Here is a 26,701-nt window from a genome sequence, read left to right on the forward strand (position 1 = left end):
ATCCAATGTTGCATAGGGAGGTCACTGAGGTTCTGTATTCCGAGACAGCAGAATATATTTCACTCTGTCTTGTCGGAGAGAAACAGGAGTGAGCAGGTGGCTTTGCGAGGATTGGAGGCTTCACCATGGTGCAAGAAGCCATTAACCACATGCAAATTGCTTTGTAGGTGCTGCTTGTCAGTTCTGAGATATACCACAACGAAAAGAGATTCCACTCCCTCAATGTCCAACTGGTGTAGGATCATACACAACGTATCATGCTGGTCAATGCCTGGTTTGCTGACAGCAGCCATGATGCCTTCATTCTGCAGCAGTTTGCTGTGCCATCAGTATTTGAACCACCACGATAAACCAGAGGGTGGCCACTGGGCAACCAGGGCTATCTTTTGACAGCATGATTCTGGTGTGCAGCCTATGCATGTGTGCGCAGCATGCATATAACAAAAGCCAGACAATTGGGGTGATTAACAGCTTAAACAGCCAGCTTTTACTGCCTGGCCTGTCCTGGAGGAGCCCCACAGTACTTGGCAGAGCAGGTGTCAAGATTCGTGGTGGTCTGCTGCATGCTGTACAACCTCGCTGTCATGAGAGTTCAACCCCTGCCACCAGCTCCACAATGAACAGCTAATGAGGAGGAAGAAGATGAAGAGATGAAGCAATCAAGCTGGGCTCTGCATGATCAATTCATCTGACTGCGATACCAGTAAACACAATCACAATTCCACATTCACCAACAGTCCCCACCTTACCTTCCATCTTTTGTCAACCATCACAGTGCCCACTTGGCCACAATCCAAAAATAAAAAAACAACACAAACTAAACATTCCAAACCAAATTAATAAATCAAACTATTCCATATGGTGCACTATCTTAAACTAACCATCCTTGTGCATTCCTTTTGTGCTGGCCTTCCATGTGCCATTGCCTGTCCTAATGCTTCCACGCGGTGCTATCCTAGTGACTGCAGCAGAGCCAGTGGGAGGCTGCTGATTTTCAGTGGAGGATGATCTCAAGTAGCTCTGGGCCTAGAAGGCCTAGCTATGGACTGCACCCTTTTGGTATAGATGGAAACAGTTTCGGCTGGCTGGCTGACAGGCAACAGCAAGGGCACTGGTGGAGTATCAAATGTCATTCTTACAGATGAAAGTAGGTTAGTGCCCCATAAAGCCACTGCCACTCTCCTGGGGCGAGGCTTCAGCAGCCCTACTAATTTTTTAAGAGGACACATTGCTGGACTGCTGTGAAGTTCTGCAAGCCCCTTTGTGCATCAGTATCTACAGCTGTGATAGTGGAACTGAGCTGCATTACAGAAGTCTGAGTTTTCATTGCAGCACCCAGACATTGCGTGACTTCTGCTTATGCTGCAATGGAAGCTGAGACATTGACCGTCAGATGCTGCATTGTGGTTGGGTCCACAAACATGCTAATGGAGTTGGCCACCATTTGCATGCTGGAAAGGGCAGGCTCCAAGTTCTGCCCAGTGGTCTGTGCCAAGTTGGTTTCAGACTCCTCCATGCTCCTTGACATTTCATACAAGCTTTCTGGAGGGCCTGCCAATGCAGAAGCATTTCACTATACACGCCCTTCAGCATTCTTCTGTAGGTCACCTCATTGAAGTGCTCGTCTGTTCTCTGCAGCAGAGTCCGTGTGTGACCTGACTCTCCTACACGACTCATGTCCCCTGCACTGGCTGCAGGCCATGCGTGTTAGGTTGTATCACACAAAATCCTGCCTCTAACCTATCCTTTTAAGTATGTGCAGTGTAGTATCTGAGCTGGTGACTATGGGTGAGAGTGGGTGATGGTGTCTCTTCATCACTGTCTTCCTGCTCTTCCACCTCTTGCTCTTTTAGCACTACCTGGTTAGGTTTCAGTTCTTGGGTATCTGAAAGGAGAATTGCACATGGGTAGGATAATGGCGAGGGGAGGGTGGAGGTGAAGCAAGATCTGTATGCTTACACCATCTGCAGCTTGTAAATCAGAATATATTGCTGGATGGGTGGAAGTGGGATGTGAGAAAGTGGTTTAGGTATGAGGATACCATCATCTTCACTGGTTTCAGTGCCACAAAAAGCGATGGCCTTAGCAACGGCCACTCCAAAGTAAGTGACCACTCTCTCCTCCACTGGGGTGAGAACATGCAGGCGTGGCTGTTCCCAGCTGTTAGCTCCTGCTGCCTCTGGCTATGTGCCAACTTGTCCAGCAAGAAAAGAAAATGCATCAATGAGTGTGATGCAATATATATGGGTGATGTGGCTGTTATGATTGAATAGGTAGCAGCGTGTGCAAGCTGAGAGATGTGAGTGTCTTGCTAAGTATGTGAAGCTGATGTGAAACTATGATTGTTAGGAATGAGCTGTGATTGATGACGATCAATTATAAGTGAGTTAAGGGAGTGTGGTACATTGGTCAATGTGTAAGGCTAGTGGTGCAGTTGGTGGGATACGACATTTGAAGATATATTCACTGACCTTGACCACTCATGTGAGGTTGTTGAACTTTTTGTGGCACTGCATCCAGGTCCTTGGGATTGGATTGCTGGCAATGATCACCACAGGTACCTCACCTTCGCAAAGCCTGTCTGGAGGGCCACCTTGCCCCTGTGGATAGATCACATCTCTATGTAGACCATAAGACCATACTATGTAGGAGCAGAAGTAGGCCATTTGTCCCATTGAGTCTGTTCGTCATTCAATGAGATCATGGCTGATCTGATAATCCTCAACTCCACTTTCCTGCCTTGTCCCCATAACCCTTGATTCTCTTACTGATTAAAAATCTGTCTATCTCAACCTTGAATATACTTAATGACCGAGCCTCGACAGCCCTCTGCGGTAAAGAATTCCACACATTAACTACCCTCTGAGAGAAGAAATTCCTCCTCATCTTTGTTTGAAATGGGCGCCCCTTTACTCTGAGATTAAGCCCTCTGGTCCTAGACTCTCCCACAAGGGGAAACAATCTCTCAGCATCTACTCTGTGAAATCCCCTAAGAATCTTATATGTTTCAATAAGGTCACCTCTCAATCTTCTAAACTTCAATGAGTACAGGCCCAACCTACTCAACCTCTTCTCATAAGAAAATCTCTCCATACCTGGGATCAAACTAGTGAATCTTCTCTGGACTGCCTCCAATGCCAATATATCTTTCCTTAGATAAGGGAATCAAAATTGTTCACAGTATCCTAGGTGTGGTCTTGTATAGTCATAGCAAGAATTCCTGATTTTTATACTCCATTCCCTTTGAAATAAAGGTCAACATTCCATTTGCCTTCCCTATTGCCTGTTGAACTTGTATGTTAGCTTTTTGGGATTCATGCACAAGGACTCCCAAATCCCTCTGTGTTGCAGCCTTCTGCAGTCTTTCTCCATTTAAATAATATTCAGCTCCTCCATTCTTCTTGCCAAAGTGCATAACCTCACATTTCCCACATTATATTCCATCCGCCAAGTTTTTGCCCACTCACTTAACCTGTCTATATCACTCTGTAGACTCGTGTCATCCTCACTACTTGCCTTCCCACCTATTTTTGTGTCATCCGCAAACTTGGCGATAGTACATTCATTTCCCTCATTAAATCATTAATATACATTGTAAATAATTGAGGCTGCAGCAATGATCCCTGTGGCACTCCACTAGTTACAGGTTGCCAACCCAAAAATGTCCCGCTTATCCCAACTCTCTGTCTTCTATTAGTTAGCTAATCCTCTATCCATGCTAATATACTACCCCCAACACCGTGGGCTCTTATCCTATTAAGTAGCCTTATGTGCAGTACCTTACTGAACGCCTTTTGGAAATCCAAATATATTACATCTACTGGTTCCCCTTTATCTATCCTGCTCGTTACTTCCTCAAAGAATTCCAATAAATTTGTTAGACATGATTTCCCCTTTGTGAAGCCATGTTGACACTGCTTGGTTATATTATGTATTTCTAAACGCTCTGTTATTACATCCTTTATAATGGATTCCAATATTTTCCCAATGACAGATTTTAAGCTCAGTGGCCTATAGTTACCTGTTTTTTGACTTCCTCCCTTTTTGAATAAGGGTATTATATTGCCCATTCTCCAATACTCTGGGACTTTTCCAGAATCTAAGGATTTTTGGAAGGTTACTACCAGTGCATCCACTATCTCTGTAGCTACATCCTTTAATATCCTAGGATGCAACCCATCAGGTCCAGGGGACTTATCAGCCTTTAGCCCCATAGTTTCCCTGGTTCTTTTTCTCTAGTGATAGTTATTGTATTTATTTCCTCTCTCCCTTTTGCCCCTTGATTATTTAGTATTTTTGGAATGCTATTGGTATCTTCTACTGTGAAGACTGAAGCAAAGTATTTATTCAACTCCTCTGCCATTTCCTGGTTCCCCATTATTATTTCCCCAGCCTCATTCTCTAAGAGGCCTATGTTCACTTTGGCCTCTCTCTGCCTTTTTATATATTTAAAGCAGCTCTTACTGTCCATTTTTATATTGCTTACTAGTTTACCCTCAAAGTTTATTTTCTCCCTCTTTATTATTTTTTGGTCATCTTTTATTGGTTTTTAAAACCTTCCTAATCCTCTGTCTTACCACTAATCTTTGCCACATTGTATGTTTTTTCCTTCAATTTGATACTGTCCTTAACTTCCTTGGTTAACCAGGGTTGGGTTACCCCCTTCCTTGAATCCTTCTTCCTCACTGGAATATATCTATGTTGAGAGTCATGAACTACTTTCTTAAACATCTGCCATTGTTCATCTACTGTCTTTTCTGCTAAACTGCTGTCCCAGTCCACTCCAGCCAACTCTGCCCTCATTCCACTGTAATTACCTTTATTTAAGTTTAGCATAGTTGTTTCTGACCCGAGTTTCTCACTCTCAAACTGAATGCTAAATTCTGCCATATTATGGTCACTGTTTCCTAGGGGATCCTTTATTCAGAGATCATTTATTAAACCTGCCTCATTACACATTACCAGATCCAAAATAGCCTGATCCCTGGTTGGATTCACAACACATAGTTCTAAGAAACTGTCCCCAATACACTCTATGAATTCTTGCTCGTGTCTACCTCTGCCAATTTGATTTTCCCAATCTACATGATGATTAAAGTCACCCGTGATTAATGTATTGCCTTTTTTACATGTCCTCATTATCTCTAATTTATTCTCTGTCCTACAGTACAGTCACTGTCAGGGGGCCTATAGACTACTCCCACCAGTGTCTTCTTCTTGTTATTTTTTACCTCCACCTATATGGATTCTACATCTTCCGATCCAAGATCCTTTCTTGCTATCGTACTTACTCCATCTCATACTAACAAAGCTACCCCACCACCCTTTCCCTCCTGCCTGTCCTTTCGAAAAGTCACATGCCCCTGAATATTTACTTCCCAGCTTTGATCTGCTTGTAATCACATCTCCGTAATGGCTATAAGATCATACCCATCAACCTCTATTTGTGCTGTTAATTCATTTATTTTGTTGCGAATACTACATGCGTTTAAGAGCCATTAATTTTGCCTTTTTACAATTTTTTCCCCCTTTGACCCTATTTGCTGCTTTTTTTTTAATGTTTGTACACTCTATACCTTCCTGTCACACTCTGGGTATCATTCTAAGTAGCTACCCAGCAAGGCTGCTATATCCATTTGCTTTGTAAGCCTACATATCCCCTCTCCAGAACACTCCCCCACCCTCTATTTAGTTTAAAGCCCTCTCTACAGCCCTAGTTATTCGGTTCATCAGGACACTGGCCCCAGCACAGTTCAAGTGAAGCCCATCCCACCAGAACAGCTCCCTTCTACCCCTGTACTGGGGCCAGCGCCCCATGAACTGAAACACTTTCCTCCCACACCAATCTCTGATTTAGCTCCTTGAGTTTATTTACCGTATGCCAATTTGCCTGTGGCTTAGGTAGTAATCCCGAGATCATTGCCTTGGAGGTTCTGCTTTTTAAATTTAGCTCCTAACTGTTCAAATTCTTTCAGCAGAATCTCCTTTCTAGTCCTATCAATGTCATTGGTACCAACATGGACGATGACAATTGGATCCCTCCCGTCCCACTCCAAGTTCCTCTCTAGCCCTGAGGAGGTGTCCTTAACCCTGGCACCGGGCAAGCAACACAGCCTTCGGAACTCATGCTCACAGCTGCAGAGAACAGTATCTATCCCCTTAATTATACTGTCCCATACCACTACTACGCTCCCATTTCCTCCCCGCATTTAGATGGCTCCCTGCACCACAGTTCCTTGGTCAGTTCGTTCATCCTCCCTGCAGTCCCCGCTCTCATCCACACAGCTTGCAAGAACCTTGTAACTGTTGGACAGTTGCAGTGGCCGAGGTTGCTCGAACGCTACTCCCTGGGTCCCCACACCTGCTTCACCTGCAGTCACACCCTCCAGTCCCTGATCACAGACCAAATTTGAATTAACTAATCTGAGAGGTGTGACTGCCTCCTGGAGCAAAGTGTCCAGGTAGCTTTCCCCCCTCCCTGATGTGGTGCAATGTCTGCAGCTCAGACTCCAGCTCCTTAACTCGGACCCGAAGTTCTGCGAGCTGCAAACACTTACTACAGATGTGTTCGCTCTGGATCACCTTGGTGTCCAACAACTCCCACATGCTGCAGCAGCAACACATCTCTCATCCTGCCATCACTATCGTATTTTATTCAATTAATTAATTAATTACTCTGGTATCCCTACTCTTTACACTTTATTATAATTATTTTTTTTATATACACCAGTATCAATCTTATATTTAATAAGCTATCTTTAAGAAAAAGAGAAAAAAGACTAGAGACCAAAACGCAAACTAAAGACCTTACTTTTACTTTTAAAGATTAGAAGTACTCACCAATCCTACTCGCCAATCAACTGCTCTCCGCACTCTTTTCCCTCTTGTGCATTTTAATGGTCTCACACTCTTCTCTCACTCTGACTGTTAAAGGCCCCGCTCCTCTTGCACTTGCTCCCTGTAAATGACCACACTGCTTCTCTCACACTTTCTCCCTGTAAATGACCACACTGTTTTCTCACACTCTTGCTGTAAATAACATTGTTTCTCTCACACCATCGCTGTAAATGGTCCCACTCCTCTCACACACTCTCGCTGTAAATGATCATACTGTTTCTCTCACATTCTCTCACTGTACGTCTCTCCACTTCCTCCACCAAGGCATTTGGTGCAGCGTGACAAAACCTTGGAGCACACTATATCCCCTGTTGCATCATTATTTGATTCTTTTCCACATATATGCTCCAGGCAGAATGCACTTCCTCATAAAGAGGTCCAGGCTGGCTGTGAGCGATACCAGTCTTGCACAAAGTTTGGTCCACTGTGGAAACATGCAGCCGCTCCCCACTACATTTAGTGTTGGCTGCATGCAGCAATCGTGCAAACTAGAAAGCACAAAGTTGCCATGCTGCCTACATTGCAAGCAACAGGAGTGGGCTAATTGTGATCACAATTCCCATGCCCATTTTCGGAGGAGGTCCAATTTAATGTGCAACATCTCAGCGAATTAAATAATCAATTAAACCTACAGTCAGAGAATTAAAAAGCAGCACACCAAATTTATCTTCTTATAATGCTATTAAAAAAGTGCAGAACACAGCCTTAATGCATTTCTAAAGGAAACCTGGGTTTTTTGACAAAAGGGAAATAAATGAACACAAACATTTCAGAGTTGATCAATTTTCAGGCGTATCTAACATTTACCGTGAAGCAAAAAATGAGGATATTGATTGAAAATAAATTAATTAATAGAGCACTAAAGCTATTTATATTTGGTGTATGGTGATGTAGGTAAAATATTGCCCTTGCTTTTAAGTCTCATACAACACAGCAGTGATCAAAGAAAATAGCAAAATATTTAAATATTCACTTTTATCTTAAAACCATTCTGTAAGATTTGAACTATCTACATTATTTTCAAATTCTCTTCCCAAATGGCAGAGATATAAATTTATTCAGGCACAAGTACTTATTTAAAATTGGTTTGTAATGATTACCTACTTATTCTGACTGTCTCAAAAACCTTGGGCAGAGTTTTATGGCCCCTCCCACCGGTGAAGTTAATGGACTTCTGAACGGCTCGCTACATTTTCCAGCCCGCCCCCGCTACGATGGGGCTATAAAATTCTGCCCCTTGACCTTTCATTCTGAACTTGACTGTGTTTTCACATGCATCTGGCTAAACACCGGTTTGTAAACTCAGGATTTAGCATTATGATTAGAGCAAGATGCACTATAACAAACAAGTATTTATAATTACATCAAAATAGCCAACCATTCTCAGAAAAAAACAATATTTAGTACATATTTCAATCAGCTTGCATGGCACTGGAGCAATCTGTGGTAAAAATATAATAGAACTATTCTTTATTCATAAAATGCTTAACTATTTAAAATGGATATTACACTGGTAGCAGCAAATGGCAACAATGAAGTAGACACAAAGAAAACACTGATCTTGCAAGGCTTTTTGTGGAAATTAAGCAGGCTATACGGGTGGGTAGGTTGTCTGAGTGTTGACTCAGCAGGAGACACCAGCTTTTGCAACCCCAGGCAATCTTTTTTTTTGCAAAAAGACTTTCAGAAGAATGCACAAACTCCCCAGGCCAGGGACTGTTAGTTTTATTGATCCTGTAGATGATGGAAACTCACATTGTGGCTGGCCCCTTCCATTAAGACCATGCCTATCCAGCATTAGAGAAAATAATCATTACTCGAGAACCATCAATTATTTGATGGTTCAAATTATTTTTGGTGCAGCACTGGATTAAACGTGACGGTGCTACAGTTGCAGTCCAAAAGTTATGTTTAGAGTGATATAACAACGCTGGGGCTTGGGGGGTGGGGGGAGGGGATGTAGAGGAGGGGGTGGAAGATAAAGTGAATCTTCAAAAAGAAAAACAACACATGACTTACTTACAAATGTGGCATCAGAAAATATACGCCATGGGCTGCATTTTATGGGGCACCATGGACTCACACCCCCAGATAAAAAGGCTGGAAGCAGGATTTCCGCCCCTCACAGACAGGGATCAGATGGCCAGCAGAAGCGGTGGCTACTGTTGCGACGACAGGCAGTCTCTGATGGAGGTATACACTGGAGCCATACATTAAAGTAAGTGGGGAGGGAGTGATATAGATTTTGCTGGGGTGAGGCTGGCAGGCCACAGCGATAGGGGCGAGGGAGTGAGGGGAATGGGGGGCTGTATTTGAGAAAATGGACGGGAGGGTGAATGGGGAAGTGTGATCTTGGGAGGGAGGAAGAGATGTGCCCCCACCCCGCCATGCGAAACACTAGTGAACTAAAGTTTCTGGGCTTCCAACATGGCGTGGGCCTTCCCCTGCCAAGAGTGAAATAGTGGATGAGGCCCTTGACCACTTAAGGATCTCAACAGGCCCAAGGCTGTGCAGGCCACCTGAGGCCTCCATCAACCCCTGTAAAATTTAATACAGGGTGGGGGTGGGCGAGCAGGTGGTGAGAAGAGCACGTGCTGGATTTTATGAGGCTCCCACCTTCAAACCCGCCAGTAGGGGAGCGTAAAATACAGCCTCATAAGGGACAGACGACCATAATATAAAAATGCATGCGCTGTTAAAAAAATATTTTGCTCAGGATTTTTAAAAAATCAATAAATTATCAAATATTTTGTGTCTATCTTCACATTGAAGGCAATAAACTCAAATCAGAAATATTGGGGAACCAAGAGTCTAATAAGAGTGGGGAACGTAAGGAAATTAATATTAGTAAAGGAAAAGTATTGGAGAAATTAATGGGACTGAAAGCTGATAAATCCCTTGGATCTGATGGTCTACAATCTAGTGTTCGAAAGCAGGTGGCCACAGAGATAGTGGATGCACTGGCTATGATCTTCCAAAATTTCCTACATTCAGGTGTGGTCTCAGTGGATTGTAAGGCAGCAAATTAGACAAATTAGGCTGACATTAATTGTCTGAAAATACTGGAAGCCATTATTAATGAAGTCATAACAAGGTGCTTAGAAAATCATAATATGATAAAAGAAGGAAATATATTGTCTTTCATGGCCCCAAGTCATCCCAAGCACTTTACAGCCAATGAAGTACTTTTGAAGTGGAGTCACTAGTGTAATGTAGGAAACACAGCAGCCAATTTATATACAGCAAGATCTATAAACAGCATTGTGATAATGACCAGATAATCTGTTCTTGTGATGTTGATTTCAGTGTAAGTATTGGCCAGGACACTGGGGATAACTCCCAGGCTCTTCTCTGAAATAGTGCCATGGAATCTTTTATGTCCACCTGTCAGGAGCGATAGTTTAAATATCTCACCTGAAAGATGCACGTTCGACAATGCAGCACTACCTCAGTACTGCATTGGAGTGTCAACCTTGAATTTATGTACAGCCATGGATTTTTGGAAAGGGAAATCATGTTTCACAAATCTAAGGGCAGAATTTTCCCAGATTTGTACTAAGTGCGATGGTGGGCAAAATGGCATCCTACCTGCCAACAGCGATGGTGGGTTTTCGCATGTTTCATCCCAAATCCACCTCATTATTTATGTACTCCCGGGAAACACACCGTTTCCATGATGGGCGGGCTCTCATTCGCTCTCTCGCCATCACCCCGCTGCTGAATCACGCCGGCCGCCATATTTAAAAGGCGGCCGCCATATTTAAAAGGCAGCCGCCAGCACAGCACTCATCGCTACCAGCTCACCGCCGCTGCCTGGGAGACATGGCTAGCAATGGAAAAAAGACTGCAGCACCTCGCTTCAACGGCAGGTCCCTCGAGCAACTGCTGGATGCCAGGGATGTCCTGTACCCTCACTCTGGCCGCAGGATGGGCGGCAATTTGACCAATCCAGCTTGGGAGGCAGCGGTGGTCAGCGCAAACACCCTTCAGAAGAGGACAGCCACCCAGTGTCACAAGAGGATGAATGATCTCCTCCCTTCCGCCAGGGTAAGTCACTCTTTTCATCACTCTCAACTCACACACTCACAAACCCATCACATATCCACAGGGTTCTCATTCACTGCCAGTTTAAGGGACATCACCATTCATTCTAGGGAGAAGAGAAACACAATATTTTTTAAATGGTGAGAAGCTATTTAATTTTGGTGTTCAGAATATTTGGGCGTTCTTGCACATAACATAGAAAGTTAACATGCAAGTACAGTGAGCAATTAGGAAATCAAATGGTTATGTTGGCCTCTATCGCAAGTGGATTGGAGCACAACAGGAAGGAAGTCTTGTTGCAATTGTGTAGAGCTTTGATGAGACTACACCTGGAATACTGTGTACAGTTTTGGTCTCTGTACCAAAGGCAGCATATACTTACCTTAGAGGGAATGCAATGAATGGTCGTTAGATTGATTCCTGGGATGAGAGGGCTGTCCTATGGGAAGAGATTGAGTAGAATGGGCCTGTACTTTCTAGAGTTTGGAAGAATGAGAGTTGATCTCATTGAAACATAAGATTCTGAGAGGGTTTGACAAGGTAGCTGCTGAGAGGCTCTTTTCATGCTTGGAGAGACCCGAACTAGCGGGCATAGTCTCAGGATAAGGGGTCAGCCATTTAGGACTGAGATGAGAAGAAATTTCTTCACTCACAGAGTTGTGCATATTTGGCATTCTCAACCCCATAGGGCTATGAATGCTCAGTTGGCAAACACATTTAAGGCTGAAATATATAAACTTTTGGATTCCAAGGGAATCAACTATATGGGAATACAGCAGAAAAGTGGAATTGAGGTTGAAGATCAGCTTGACCTTACTGAACGTTGAAGCAGGCTTGGGTTGGGGGTGGGACTGCATGGTCTACTGCTGCTCCTATTTCTTATGTTAAGGTCCTGAATACCTTCACAAGCACAAATCTATATCAAGGAATGAAAAAGTCAAAATTCTGAGAAAACAGTGCATTATAGTTGCATTCTATGATTTAAAAATAAAATAACAGTGATTCACAGGTTCATGGTCACACTGGCAGCTTCAGGAGTGTTAAAAACAGACCACTGAAAAAGCTACATGCAGCATATTCCAATATTGACTGAACTTCAAAACAATTTGTTGGATAGCTGGCTATCAGGCCATTAGTGGGAGAAATAATATGGTGCCATGTAAATGCAAATTAATTCCTTCTTTATTTAATCCGGACTAACCCATGCTCAGGTTTTAATCAAATATTTCCCAAGTCCATTCTTAGATTCCTGGGTTATCCACTAATTGCAGTATCAACACAATTATACATTCCATATATAGAAAACGCAAACGAAGCTGATGCAATCCACAAGTTATCCCAGAAAGCAATAATCAACGAAAGCAAATAATTTCAGATGATAACCATGCTATTAACATAATGGACAGTCAAAAAGGTATTGAACATGATTGATAGCTTTACCATCCAGCATTTTAAAAAAGCACGAACATGAAGAATGATTACTGTACTTGCTCCCTAAATAGAAGAAAATAAATTCAGAGAGAAATAACCATATAAATTGAGGATTGATTTTTTGCAAGAATTTGTTATATTTCAGGAATTTCAAATCTGGATCCTTACCCTCCGTTTAGCCACATAAAAAATGTGAATGTAGCAGGACATCATTAGAAAGATGAGGACAAACAATGGGATGTACCATCTGCAAAAAATAAAATAAATAAATGTGACAGTTTAAAAATCTCTTTCAAGATATAGAGCACAATTTCTCTAGCCACACAGGCATTCAATTTCTCTTAAAACAAACAGGTCTTTGCAATAGCAAATAATCACTGCACTGCTAGGAATAATCCATTTATGTACTATCGTACCATGAGAATAAAAATTCAGAGATGACAAATGGAAGGAGGTTTACTAATTGTGAATACAGTAAAATTCAGAGACATTTTAATCAATGTTTGAAGCTATGCCTGTCAATAACACAAGATGAAGAAATACATATTTTTCAAATCACGTCAAAGACAGAAAAGTGAGGCAATTGAACAACAAAGAAGAATAAGCTCAGCTGGTGTAGTAGCGTGGTGCTACAATTGGCTTCAATGTCCCTCGATTACAGAAGAGAAAAATTCAATCAGGGTTCCCACTATCCAGTGTGTCAGTGTGGGACAATAGCAGAGGGCAAGATTAGTCTCAGCTTCAATGCAACAACATGGCCAAAATACAACTACTTTAACGTGGACCTGTTAACTGACCAATGTAATTATAGCTTGTGACTTCTGAAGTCATAAAGAGGTAGCTTACAAAACTGCACAGACAAGGACTTGGAAAGCTATCATTAAATGCTTTTACTGAAGATATTGGAAAGGGTTAAGTACAGCCCTGCATGTAAGTCCCTTGAGAATTCCCCACCTTTGTCAAATTGTTCACCATGTGTGGAACACATGGAAATTTGTAAGGAATGTGATTTAATGGTGGACCAATTCAGTGATGTTTAAAAAAGGCTTGTACTTTTAATAACTCATATGTACATAACTCCTTATAATAATAACTCACATGTACTTAGCTCAGTAATGTGAAAACATGCTTTAGAGAGGTGAAGAACAATAAAACAACCAACAAGGAATGTAGAAACAGACTGCAAGCCTGGGTGGGAGAGTTAAGAGTGGTGACTTTGAAAAGATGTCTTTTGAGAACACATTTAAAGGTGATGAGAGAAGTGGAGAAGTATGAGCGGGGTAGGATTTAAGAAAGGATTACTGATAGGGCCAAGGCAACTTAAGGCTCTGCCACCAATGGCAAGGTGAGAAGGATGCTAAAAGGCCATAATTAGAAGATTGAAGGGTATGGAAGGAATTTAAGGCTGGAGAAGACTATAGAGGCAGGGTGGGGCAAGACCATGCAGAAATTCAAGAACAAGAATGAGGATGCTAATTCCAGTGCATTGGGGGCAAGAATAGGAGTAATGGATGAACAAGAGCTAGCATGGCACTGGATATGAGCAGTTGAGATTTGAACAATTTGGCCTTTCTGTGGGATGGTAGATGGGAGGCAAACAAAGAGAATACTAGAGAAATTAACTTTAGACTTGATGTATGGATAACTAATGATTCCAGTAGGGCTGAGGTAGAAGCAGGGGCAAGGTATATTGCACAGGTGAAGTAAGCAGTTGTGATGATAGTTAAAATGTGCAGTTTGAAGCTCAGCATTGGATTGAAAAGGTTGCCAAGGTTTTGCATGAATTAGTCCAGCCCGAGCAAGTGACAAGAGGAAGAGTATCAGTCAGTGGGAAGTGAGCAGTGTTAGTTCTTATAAACATTGGCTTTGGTCTGATGTTCTGCTGCAGAAGCTCTGATTCATTCACAACTTGATATCTGACAGGCAGTCTGACAACACAGAGGTTATTGTTGGGGTTAAGGAGTTGGAAGAGAGGTATGATGCAATTGAGGGACAACATGTAGATGTGGAAGAAGACGCAAAGACCCTTGAGAACTGGAGGTGATTGTATGGGTCAGGCACAGGAGCCATTGTTAGAGATGCACTGGTTGTGTTTAGACAGGTAGGAGTGGTTTCCCACAGAACGGCACAATAAACGTGAAGCAATTGAGGATGATGGTGATGTTGTCTATACCAAAAGCTGCAGAGAGGTTGAAAAGGAGTATTAAGCGTAATGTAGTGTGGTCACAGTCACATGGGTGCAATTTATGATTAAGGAGATCTCATTGCTGTGAGAAATGTAGAAGTTGATCAAAAGGATTTGAACTAAGAATTTGGAAGAGATGTACATGATGCTTGGGGGAGACAGCACATTTGAGTGCTTTCAAAGGTAGTTACAAATCTAGAGAACCAATGGATCAAGATGGGCACTTTGAGGAGGGTGATAGCAGCAGTTTTGAAATCAAGGACATGGTACTTCTACACTCCTACATATTCGCAGAGTTCTCATTAAAAAAATAATTCTCTCAGACAGCCAAACAACAACTTTGGAAGAAAGTCAAAAGCTGGTTATCAGCATATGATCTTTCAGTGAGAAGCTTGCCACAAACACTGCTGAAGGGTCATTCGGACTCGAAATGTTAACTGTGTTCCTCTCCGCAGATGCTGCTAGACTTGCTGAGTTTTTCCAGGTATTTTTGTTTTTGTTTTGGATTTCCAGCATCCGCAGTTTTTTGCTTTTTACTCTATGAGAACCGACTTCTACAATAACAATCAGCCAGTCTGTCACCCCTGATATTAGGAGGACACCATGAAGAAGCTCAAAATAGGGCACGAGAAAAAAGCACTATGCTGATAATAAGTAGTACAATGGTTGATGGTATAATGACTGAGTTCTCTGTAGTAATAAATGATACAGTATTTTTAGACATTAAAGTTATTACAAACAATGGATGTTTGGATAGCAATTTCTATGTGGAACGATATAGCAGTGGATTATATATATGATCGTCTTGTAGGCTTAGTGATGTAGTCAATTTCATAGGGAGGATCGTTTGCAGAACCATGTAATGCTTGATGCGGAAATGGTGTCCCTGGTCAGCTATTTCAGAAGCTCCTGGCAGGTGGAGAAGGTATTCATCACCCTGGAAATTATAAAAAATTTATACACAGCCTGGTTCCTCCTTTGGCATTGGGGCTTCTGAATGTACAGTCCGTTTACAAACTGGTTTAAGTCACTTTTGTTGGATTTTTGCACTGGAAGACAGCTTTATGACATTGATACGCCATTGTTATGCTTCAAGTTTTTAGTAAATTCCAGGCCATTGTGTTTTTAACAGCACATACTGGGGTAATACCTTTGGAATCTTGAAAACACTCATTGTTTTCAATATCTAATGCATTGATATACTTCCTGCACAGCTTGAGCCTTGCTCAAAATCATTCTGAAAGGAAGCCTACAGGATAGAGAATATACACTGATTACCGGTCAGGATTAAAGAGATGTTGTCATTTAGAGGAAATTATATCACTAAATTCCATATATCAAAGTATACATAAATAAACAATGACGTACAAGTGTGTAATTTTAAGAACGGAAAAACACTTACTGATATTTGTTATCAATAGGAATCCGAGTACATTAAGTGTTGAGGTAAACTGGTTTTATTAGGATTTTTCTCTTCTACGTTTTAGACTAAAAGAGAATGTTGGTGACCTGAAGTGTACTGTGAGCTCAGAGTTAAATCAGCCATACTTACATGCCAAATCTCCAGGCAACATGATCATCTGTAATCCAGCTGCAAAAGAAGACACATTCTTTAAATAGGAAAAAGGAAATAAAGAGCAGCTGAAACCATTACAATCAATATGAAGTGCATAGAACAATAAAAGTTCAATTTACAGTGGACAGATGTATGCTAAATTACCAAAAGCAGTAGATATGATAACAAATGCGAACAAGGAAAAAGAGGATTCTGACAGCTTATTTGGTGGCAATTAATTGATAAACTCATCTGGTCGCTTTGCAAAAGCAGTAATAAGCATGTTAATTAAAAAATGCCCATGTATACATATCATTGAGTTGCATCACTGAAATCTATTTACAAATGTCAGATCGCTAATGATTGTATTGCAAAATTAGTGATTTTGCCAGTAACATGCTGATTAAAGAGTATCACTCTTCTATGTGACCGCTTTAATCATTCAGTGAGATCATAAGACAATATAGAACGTTGTTCCATTCTTGACTGATATCTCCTCTTTGTCGTGAATCAGTAGGAAACCATTTGGCCACATGTGGCTTTGTCTTATCCAATCATGCTTCAGAGTCTAGCCCAAGGCTGAAACAAAATACTTGTCTTCAATCCCTGGCAGATTTAGAATGCTAAACAAATGGTACAAACTGCTTATATTATCCATGTTAATTGCCGATGAATACATATCTCAACTCAGCATACTGTTTTGAATTAAATAACTTATGCTAAAAACTCCTGCTCAAAATAGGAATTATGATTTTGACAGATTATCTGAAATGAGTTTTAAATAATTAGTTCAAGCAATGCTGAAGCCTTGAGTTTAGTATTTTTGCTCCAGCAATATCAGTTACAAAGGCATGTATTCTAATATTTCACTTGTTAAAAATACAAACAACCTATGGGGGAGAAATTTGTGTAGCGGTGCTATACTGATTTAAGCTGATTCCCCTGGGGCAGGCAGCTCCGTGGCCCATGCAGAGTTCTTCATTGACATCACTGACACATCATCATGTGGACCAGAAAGGTAGAGGCCCATGGTGCTGCGGTAGCAGACCTACATGACTAAATTAAAGATACAGAGAGAAAAATTTGAAGAATGTGTCAAGACACTGCATAGATGGTGTTATGATCCTAGACCTGACCCCCAGGTTTTGAGTGAGATCCAGTTAGGGACCAATAACATTTTGTTTAAAGTAGATGAAGTTTGATTCAAGACACTTGCTAAGGGAATAAAGCCACAAGATTCCAATGGTTTTGAACAAACAAAAGTAAACTTTACAACATAAGGCCAAAAAGATAAAACAATTTACAATATCTAACTTATACTCTAATGTTCAGGGTTAATATGAGGTACATGTGAATGAAAAGGCAAATTGTGGTCAAACACACTACAATACAATGCATAGCAAATGTGACCAAGACAGATCCCATAGATTTCTCAGCAACTACCCCACAGACAACAGTAAACAATGAGTCAACCAATCTTGTTGAAACTCTGTCGCCCTCAAGAGGGACTCCAAACTTTTCACTTTTGAAGATCAAGCCTCTGAATTGCCTCAAAGCTGCTCCAACTCAAACTGCCTCAACAACTGCTCATCTCCCAGGGTTTCAATCTCGTTTCCTGAGGCTCTGTTCCCCTGGATTTCCCAGTGTGCGCTCCAGCCTCTACTTACTGGTGCAATTTCAGCTCTTTAATAGCCAGCTAAGTTTCTTGGCTGGCACTGCTCCAGGATTTCACCAAGCTCAAATATGCCTAACACCAAGTTATAAATGGTTCTCTGGGCTTCTTCTGAATCCTAATCTTTTCCTGCATGGAGCCAGTGACCTTCTGCCACCTTCTTGGCTCCTCAGAGCTTCTCTTGAGCCTCAACTACACAGAGCCAGCTAACGACTGGCTTTTGCTGCCTGGAGCCTGTTAACAGCAGCACCTCTTCAGTATGGCCTTTCCCCCTGCTGCAGAATGCTCACTCCCCCAGCAAACACGCAGATAAACTGAAACCCTAGACCTTTCCTAAGCTTTACCCATCTCCACGACGACGTCGCCTTCCAGGCTTCACTGGATGCTGCTAAATTAATTGTACCTTCAATCTTCAAGCTGCTTTAGTTAGTTATCCCATTTTCTACAGTTAAACCGTAATCTTCCCAGAACTAAAAATTACCTCTAAAATATTACTATGAACCATAAATTAGATATTTATACCAATAGGAAAATGGGCAGCCAACCAAGAAGTGAGGGATTTGGAGCAGTGGCCAAAGTTTATATGGTGAGATTTTATAGTTTTAAGAGGGAGAGAGAGAAAGAAACAAAGGACGGATGTATAAACAAGCAAACTTGCACTTATAAAGGTGCTTTCCATTCCCTTAAGAATGTCCCAAAGTACTTTATGTCCAATCAATTACTTCTGAAAAGTACCGCAGAATTTTGCATTTGGGTCAGGAGCCTGACGAAGCGTCAAATGTGGGTCCTCACCCTCACTGTGTCAGAAACAATCCTCCGCCTTAATTTTGCATTGATTGGCTAATTAGTGGCCAGAAGGCATGGATGCCATCCAATTATAGATGGTGGGTTGGCTCACAAGGCTGGAGGAACAATAGGGAGTCCTCCAGGTCAGAGGGAGTTTCAGCCTACCATTGCAGGTAAGGGAGAGAGATGGTGCCTCCACCTCAGCATTTTTAATATATTTGAAAAAAACCCACAGTTCTGGGCCATCACTGTGGAGGGGAAGCAGCTCCACAGGGTGACCTGTGGCTGCAGCTATGGCCAGGAATGTGGGGGAGTGGGCGGTTCTTGGAATCTTCTGGATCATTAGCAAACCCCCCACTCCCCACAAGCTGCCTTGCTGCTGACGCCATGGGGGTGCTGCTGGTCAATTAGAAAATCCCAGTTGGCCTTTGATCTAGGTTCTTAAATTGGCCTGCCAATGAGCTAAACTAGCTACCCTCCACTTGCAGGTGGATAGCTGTTTCACCCCTGCCCCAAACTTCCCCAAAATTGCTTGGGAGTGGGATGGTGCCAGTAAACCGGTAGCGTGAAATTATGTGCCCGCCCAGTTCCGTTCCTGCTCCCATCGGCCCATGAAAATTCAACCTTTGATCACTGCTGTTTTGTAGCAAGCAACTTCCTGGGCCTAGCCATGAGAAGGAAACTGCTGGCCTCACATGAGACATATTGGAATGTGTGCCGAGGGGTTTCTAGCTTTACAATGATGGAATGATCTCTTTTTCTCTTCACAACTGCTGGCTGGCGTTGTGATGCACTGATGTGTGTTCAGTCAATGCAACCCAGGTGGATTGGAAACAAAGATCAGTTGGTAAAATAGTAAATGAGCAAAGGGAGACTTCAGGTAAGGGACAGTTCATGTACAGAATAAACATGGTCCCATGAATGGGGAAAGGAAAGACATCTAAAGTTAGAGATTCCTGGATGACGAAAGAAATTGAGATTAAAATGAAACCAAAGAAGGAGGTTTATGGAAAATGCAGACAAGCTTTAGAAGACCTTTGCAGCCTCCTGCACATGATCTGCAGTCGGCTGATCCGGGGGACATACCATGTCAGTAGCCCACAAAGTCAAACTGCGATAGAGGCCACCAGCCACATAGCATAGTCTGCAATAGACAGACGCATTAAACAGGTTACCAATATTCTGTGTACAAGACGGAGCAGTATATCACCCCCTCCTTTGACCGCTGTAGTCTGAAGAGAGCCAGGGCTTTTCAGCTGGGACTGGTCCCTCCAGGTGCAGCAATTGTAAAAGCTTGCAGCTCAGGGGGAGGCTTTTGGTCCTATCAATGCCTGTGTCAGTTCTTTGAAAGAGGAATCAAATTAATCCTATTCCTGTTTTCTCCCCATGGCACTGGAATTTTTTCCTTTTCCAGTATATGTCCAATTTATTTTTGAAAGTTACTACTGAACCTGCTTACCTTTTAGGCAGTGCATTCCAGATCATAATTTGCTGTGTAACTTTGGTTGTGGGGGAGCTTTTAGAAATGATAATTTGGGACAAAATTAATAGTCACCGAGGCAAATGCAGGTTAATTAAGAAAAACCAGCATGGACTCATTAAAGAAAAATCATGTTTAACCAACGAGTTTTTTTGATGAGGTAACAGAGAGGGTTGACGAGGGCAATGCAGTTGATGTGGTGTACATGGACTTCCAAAAGGCATTTGATAAAGTGTCATACAACAGACTTGTGAGCAAAGTTAGAACTCATGGGATAAAAAGGACAGTAGCAACATGGTTACGAAATTGGCGGACAAATAGTGATGAATGGTTGTTTTCAGACTGGAGGAAGGTTTATAGTGGAGTTCCCCAGACACAATGGCCTGAATGACCTCCTCCTGTGCTTTGTTTTATTCATTCATGGGACGTGGGTGTCACTGGCTAGGCCAGCATTTATTGCCTATCCCTAATTGCCGTTGAGGAGGTGGTGGTGAGCTGCCTTCTAGAACCACTGCAGTCCATGTGGTGTAGGTACACCCACAATGCTGTTAGGGAGGGAGTTCCAGGATTTTGACCCAACAACAGTGAAGGAACTTTGTTTCCAAGTCAGGTATGTTTCCAAGTCAGGGTGCTAAGTGGCTTTGGGGGGAACTTCCAGGTGGTGGTGTTCCCTTCTGTCTGCTTTCCCTGTCCTTCTAGGTGGTAGTGGTCGCAGGTTTGTAAGGTGCAGTCGAAGGAGGCTTGATGAGTTCCTGCAGTGCATCTTGTAGATGGTACACATTGCTGCCACTGTGCGTCAGTGGTGGAGGGAGTGAATGTTTGTGGAATGGGTGCCAATCAAACGGGCTGCTTTGTCCAGGATGGTGTCAAGCTTCTTGAGTGTTGTTGGTGCTGCACTCATCCAGGCAAGTGAAGAGTATTTCATCACACTCCCTATTTGTGCTTTGTAGACGGTGGACAGACTTTGAGGAGTCAGGAGGTGAGTTCCTTGCCACAGGACTCCTAGCCTCTGACCTACTCTTGTAGCCATAGTATTTATATGGCTAGTCCAGTTCAGTTTCTGGTCAATGGTAGCCTCCAGGATGTTGATAGTGGGGGTTTCAGCAATGGCAATGCCATTGAATGTCAAGGGGTGATGGTTAAGTTCTCTCTTATTGGAGATGGTCATTGCCTGGCACTTGTATGGCGCGAATGTTACTTCCCACTCGTCAGCCCAAGCCTGGATATTGTCCAGGTCTTGCTGCATTTGGACATTGACTGCTTCATGGGCTGCTGTAACCATTCTGTGGTTCTATAATCTGTGGTTCTTTAAATCTTTGTCATTTTTCATATATCTGCAACTGCTACTTACCAATTGGTGGGGAGATGGTGGCATAGAGGTATTGTCACTGGACTAGTATCTCAGAGATCCAGGGTGATGCTCTGGGGACCTGGGTTCAAATCCCACCATGGTAAATGGCAAAATTTGAATTCAATACAAATCCGGAATTAAAAGTCCGATGATACCATCGCCAATTGTCGTAAAAACCCATCTGGTTCACTAATGCCCTTTGGGGAAGGAAATCTGCCATCCTTACCTGTTCTGGCCTACGTGACTCCAGACCCACAAGGTTGATTCTTAAATGCCCTCTCAACAAGGGCAATTAGGGATAGCTGGATCTTTGTTCTGGTGGATGGGTGCTAACTGGAGTCTGACCCACCACCTCCGACAATTCCAGGGATCAACAGGGGACCTGTGCGGCATCTCTCAGTCCGTAACACATTGATGCATAAAGGAGGTTGCAGATGCCTTTTACAAGAAGGCTCATCATTATGTCAGCTTTGCTCTGGATGAAGATAGCCAGAGTGCGAGATTCACCAGCTTCACCGCCATCTCAGGCTTCCCAGGAGTGCAGGGTGCAATAGACTGCACCCATGTGGCTATACGGGCTCTATGGCAGCAGCCCCTAAAGTTTATAAATCTCAAGGGGTATCATTCCATCGAAGTACAACTGGTGTGAGATCACCGAAAGCACATACTGCATGAATGTGCACGGTACCCTGGGAATTGCTATGACTCCTACTTCCTAAGTCACTCCTACGTGCTTGAGATTTTCAAGGGACCATTACATCTGCAGCAATGGCTGCTTGGGCATAAGGGATACGCAATGAAACACTGGCTGATGACACCAGTGCATCGCCCTTAGAGTAATTCCAAGGAGAAGGACAATGGTGCTCACAGATCCACACACTCCCTTTTAGAGCAGACCACAGGGCTTCTGAAGATGCGCTTTAGATGCTTAGACCGCTCAGGTGGCTCACTACAATACACTCCCGACAGGGTTTCCAGCATCGTTGCAGTGAGTTGTGCCCTTCACAAACTGACAATGCAAAGAGGTGACCCCTGCCAGAGGGTGAACTGGAGGAGGATGAGAGCTCATCGGAAGATGAAGATCCAGAGGCCCAGGAACCTCAGGAGGCTGCTGAGGGTCAGTGTGAGTACGATTATGCCATGGAGGAAGGAAGACATGGGGATGATATGTGCCCATGATACGTTAATTGCTGACAGGCTCCAGGAAGAGTAAAGTTAAGTGAGGGCATATGGCCACATCTCTCTTAGCCCTCAATGCCATTCCCTTTCATCTCAGGGGATGTCCAACCACTTGCAGCGAGAATGAGTCCTGCATCCACACTTCACAAAATCACACAGTGCAGAAGAGGCCCTTCGGCCCATCGAGTCTGCACCGAGACGTGAGAAACACCTGACCTACCTACCTAATCCCATTTACCAGTAATTGGCCCATAGCCTTGAATGTTATGACATGCCAAGTGCACATCCAGGTACTTTTTAAAGGATGTGAGGCAATCCGCCTCCACCACCCTCCCAGGTAGCGCATTCCAGACCGTCACCACCCACTGGGTAAAAAAGGTTTTCCTCACATCCCCCCAAACCTCCTGCCCCTCACCTTGAACTTGTGTCCCCTCTTGGCTGACCCTTCAACTAAGGGGAACAGCTGCTCCCTATCCACCCTGTCCATGCCCCTCATAGTCTTGTACACCTCGATCAGGTCGCTCCTCAGTCTTCTCTGCTCCAACGAAAACATCCCAAGTCTATCCAACCCCTCTTCATAACTTAAATGTTTCATCCCAGGCAACATCCTGGTGAATCTCCTCTGCACCCCTCTTCAGTGCAATCACATCCTTCCTATAATGTGGTGACCAGAACTGCACACAGTACTCCAGCTGTGGCCTCACCAAGGTTCTATACAACTCCAACATGACCTCCCTACTTTTCTAATCTATGCCTCGATTGATAAAGGCAAGTGTCCCATATGCCTTTTTCACCATCCCACTAACATGCCCCTCTACCTTCAGAGATCTATGGACACACACGCCAAGGTCCCTTTGTTCCTCAGAACTTCCTTGTGTCATGCCGTTCATTGAATACTTCCTTGTCAAATTACTCCTTCCAAAGTGTATCACTTCACACTTTCCAGTGTTAAATTCCACCTGCCACTTATATGCCCATTTGACCAACCCGTCTATATCTTCCTGTAGCCCAAGACACTCAACCTCACTGTTAACCACCCGGCCAATCTTTGTGTCGTCTGCAAACTTACTAATCCTACCCCCGACATAGTCATCTATGTCATTTATATAAATGACAAATAAGAGGGGACCCAGCACAGATCCTTGTTGTACACCACTGGACACTGGCTTCCAGTCACTAAAGCAGCCTTCTGTCATCACCCTCTGTCTCCTACAACTAAGCCAATTTTGAATCCACCTTATCAAATTACCCTGTATCCCATGTGCATTTGCCTTCTTTATAAGTCTCCCATGGGGGACCTTGTCAAAGGCTTTGCTGAAATCCATGTAAACTACATCAACTGCACTACCCTCATCTACATACCTGGTCACCTCCTCAAAAAATTCAATCAATCACATTTGCATGTTCTGGCCTCATGAATCATGACCTTTACTTTGGTCTGTGGGGCCCTGAGAAACACTGAGGAACAAGGGCAATGCGAGAGAAGACTTGATGCCTTCACCGGCATCTAATGATGCAGACAATGCTGTGACTGAGATGTGGACATGCCTAGGTATCTCCTCACCCCATGCATGTCTTTTCTTCTGCCACTACCACTGAGGGGACACAAATGTTGCTAAAATATCAATGCAGATGAGCTGCCCTCACTCAATTGTGTTCCTTGAGGAAGAGAGGTTAGGAACGCTTACATCACACACTTCAAATAAAGATTTAAACACATCTCCCTGACATCACACAAGGGATGCAGATACTAGTTCAACTGAGGTTGACATCACAGGAATGTTAATCTCACAGTGGGACACTATCGCTGGACTGAATTTTGCAGTCCCATCGAAGCCAATGGGCTTTTGAACGGTTCATCGCATTTTATGCCCCCACTCCTGCTGCGACAGATCCGCAAAATTCCGCCCATTGAGCGAGAGGATGGCTAAACCTCAACATATGAGGATTCCAATGTACAAATTCAAAATGCCTTCAGTTGGCCAGAACATCCACGTTACCATCAAATGTATTCACAAGAGTACAATTTCTTTACAGGTATTGCACACCCATGACCCAAAAGTGACATCAAAATTTCTTAACTTTCCAAACCCTACCGCTATGCCTGGGTGCAGTCCTAACATCTGCAGCAGAGGTGGAGGTAGCCTGCTGACTGCTACATCCTGATGTCTGTGATGACCTTGGCAGACGTCCTCCAGTGGCCTGGGGCCTGGAGAGCCCCGGCTGATAAGGGTTCCCTGCTCAGGGGCAGAAGCACCCACAGCAGCCTGAGCAGCTGGAGTGGATGGGGTCACAGGCAGAGGGGACTGTGAGCAGCAGCAACATCCTTGGAGTGTCCCGAGAGGAGGCCCCCAGGGTGTCCGGATGACGTTCATCCTCCCTAAGGGTGGCCGAGGGCCCCGTCCTGACTCCTGCAGGAGATGGTGCACCAGAGGGAGGTCAAGGTACCTTGTCGCCATGTCACCTACATCCTGATGGTGCCCACCAGGGTGTGTGGCCATGGAGTGCAGAGCCAAGTGCAAATCTGGCAAGACCTGTTGGACCAAGGACTCCATGGTGGTCACTAGCCTTCCCATGGTGACCTTGAGGCGCTCGCATGTCGGAGCCAAGACATCAGACAGAACACAGACGGACTCCTCCATCGTCCACTCTAGTCTGCTGAGTGAGTCAAATCTCTGCCTGATGTTCTGCCGCCTGTTGTTGCATCTCCAGCATTGAATTGGCAGCCACTTCCAGAGGCTTATCATCTGACTTGTACTGAGTGGGTGGCTGGTCTCCAGCAGCCGTCCGAGTGCCAGAGGCCTGGGCTGTCCCAGCCTCCAACTGCTGTGGGGACGTGTCAGTGAGGTGTTCCCCATAAAGTAAGCCTGAGCCTAATGTACAGCTGTGTCCCACCAACGTGTGTCTCTGAGCTGGTGGAGGGTGCGTGTGAGCACCGTGATGGTCTGTCAGAGCTTCCTCCGGGCGTGATCTGGGGGCTCGGACCAGTGCTTGGCTGCCTTGAGGGCCTCGATTTGCTGGTGCCTAGAAAATAAAAAATAGATTTTCAGTTGATGAGCATGAGATATATAAGGCTGCATGTGAGTCACTGTGATTGTCAGGATTTGATGTAGTGATGGAGCAGTGATCCGTACTAGGCTGCTGGAAGAGGCCGATTTCCCCTTCCCCATAGGAGCGATCCCTGTCCTCCCAGCCAGCTTGACTGCAGCCTCCTCAAACTCGCTGAGGGCAATGATGTTGGCCATCACTCCCCCAGTCTGCGGTCTCTCGTGCCTGTTGTATGCCAGCTTGGCCTGTATGAAGGAGAAAGAAAGGCATGTGATGAGAAGGGATGGAGCAGAGGCTGGGTGAGATGTATGTCCCCTGTGTGTGGTAAAGGGCCAGAGGATGGAGTGTGAGCAACATGATAGATGGGATGGTGATGTGAAAGTTTCTATGTTCCCTGCTAACAGTTGCATGAGATCCCTGACGTGAGTAGCCATTTCAGAGCATGATGCCATGATTGGAGTTTGATTTTGGAGGGAGTTGAAGGATGACTTACCCTGGCGGTGTGGATGTGATCATTCATCCTCTTCCTGCACTGGATTGCTTTTTGGGCACAGTTGCCAGCCTTGCTGACCTGCTGTGCGACGGCCTCCCAAGCCGGAGAGGTGAGACTGTTGTGCATCCCGGAGTCATCCCTGGGATACAGGCCATACCTGTGCATCCGCACTCCTCTAATCAAGGCCTGGGGGGCCTGGTGGGTGAAGCAGGGTGCTGCCTTCTTCTTGAGGCTTTCAGCCTTCTTCTTTTGGCTGGAAGACACCTCTGCATGTGTCCTGAAGACAGCTGGGCTGGAGAGAGTGAGATGTATGCGTTGGACTGGCATTCAAATGTGGCACCCGGACCTTCGACCCGGCCAGCTGATAGCAGGGCAGATGAATCAGCTTTTGACCCACCGGATGATTCGGCCCGCTACTTGCCTGTGCATAATTAATGAGCTTCTAAGCGTGGAATTGGGTGTGAGTTCCTGCCATTCCGGCCCGCCAAAACCATCCACCGCCTCACTTAGTCTCATAAATGGAAAATTCCGCCCATAGTTCCAAATCAGGACGACATGTGACTTGAAGAGGAACTTACTG

The 26,701-nt window shown here is 44.0% G+C and overlaps 1 protein-coding gene across 4 annotated transcripts in view; it reads right to left on the reverse strand.

Moving 5' to 3' along the window:
- The window catches only part of LOC144691557 (cyclic AMP receptor-like protein A), a 254,655-nt gene that overhangs the window by 80,513 nt on the left and 147,441 nt on the right, over positions 1-26,701 (reverse strand). For all 4 annotated transcript variants that reach the window (XM_078559757.1, XM_078559756.1, XM_078559754.1 and 1 more), the window contains 2 exons: positions 16,110-16,148; positions 12,541-12,619 (listed from right to left, as the gene is read on the reverse strand). In XM_078559757.1, coding sequence (XP_078415883.1) covers positions 12,541-12,619; positions 16,110-16,148 — 118 coding nt within the window. The remainder of the gene's footprint in view (positions 1-12,540; positions 12,620-16,109; positions 16,149-26,701) is intronic.

The sequence above is a fragment of the Cetorhinus maximus genome, chromosome 16 (genome assembly GCF_964194155.1).
Source record: "Cetorhinus maximus chromosome 16, sCetMax3.hap1.1, whole genome shotgun sequence".
Taxonomy (NCBI): Eukaryota; Metazoa; Chordata; class Chondrichthyes; order Lamniformes; family Cetorhinidae; genus Cetorhinus; species Cetorhinus maximus.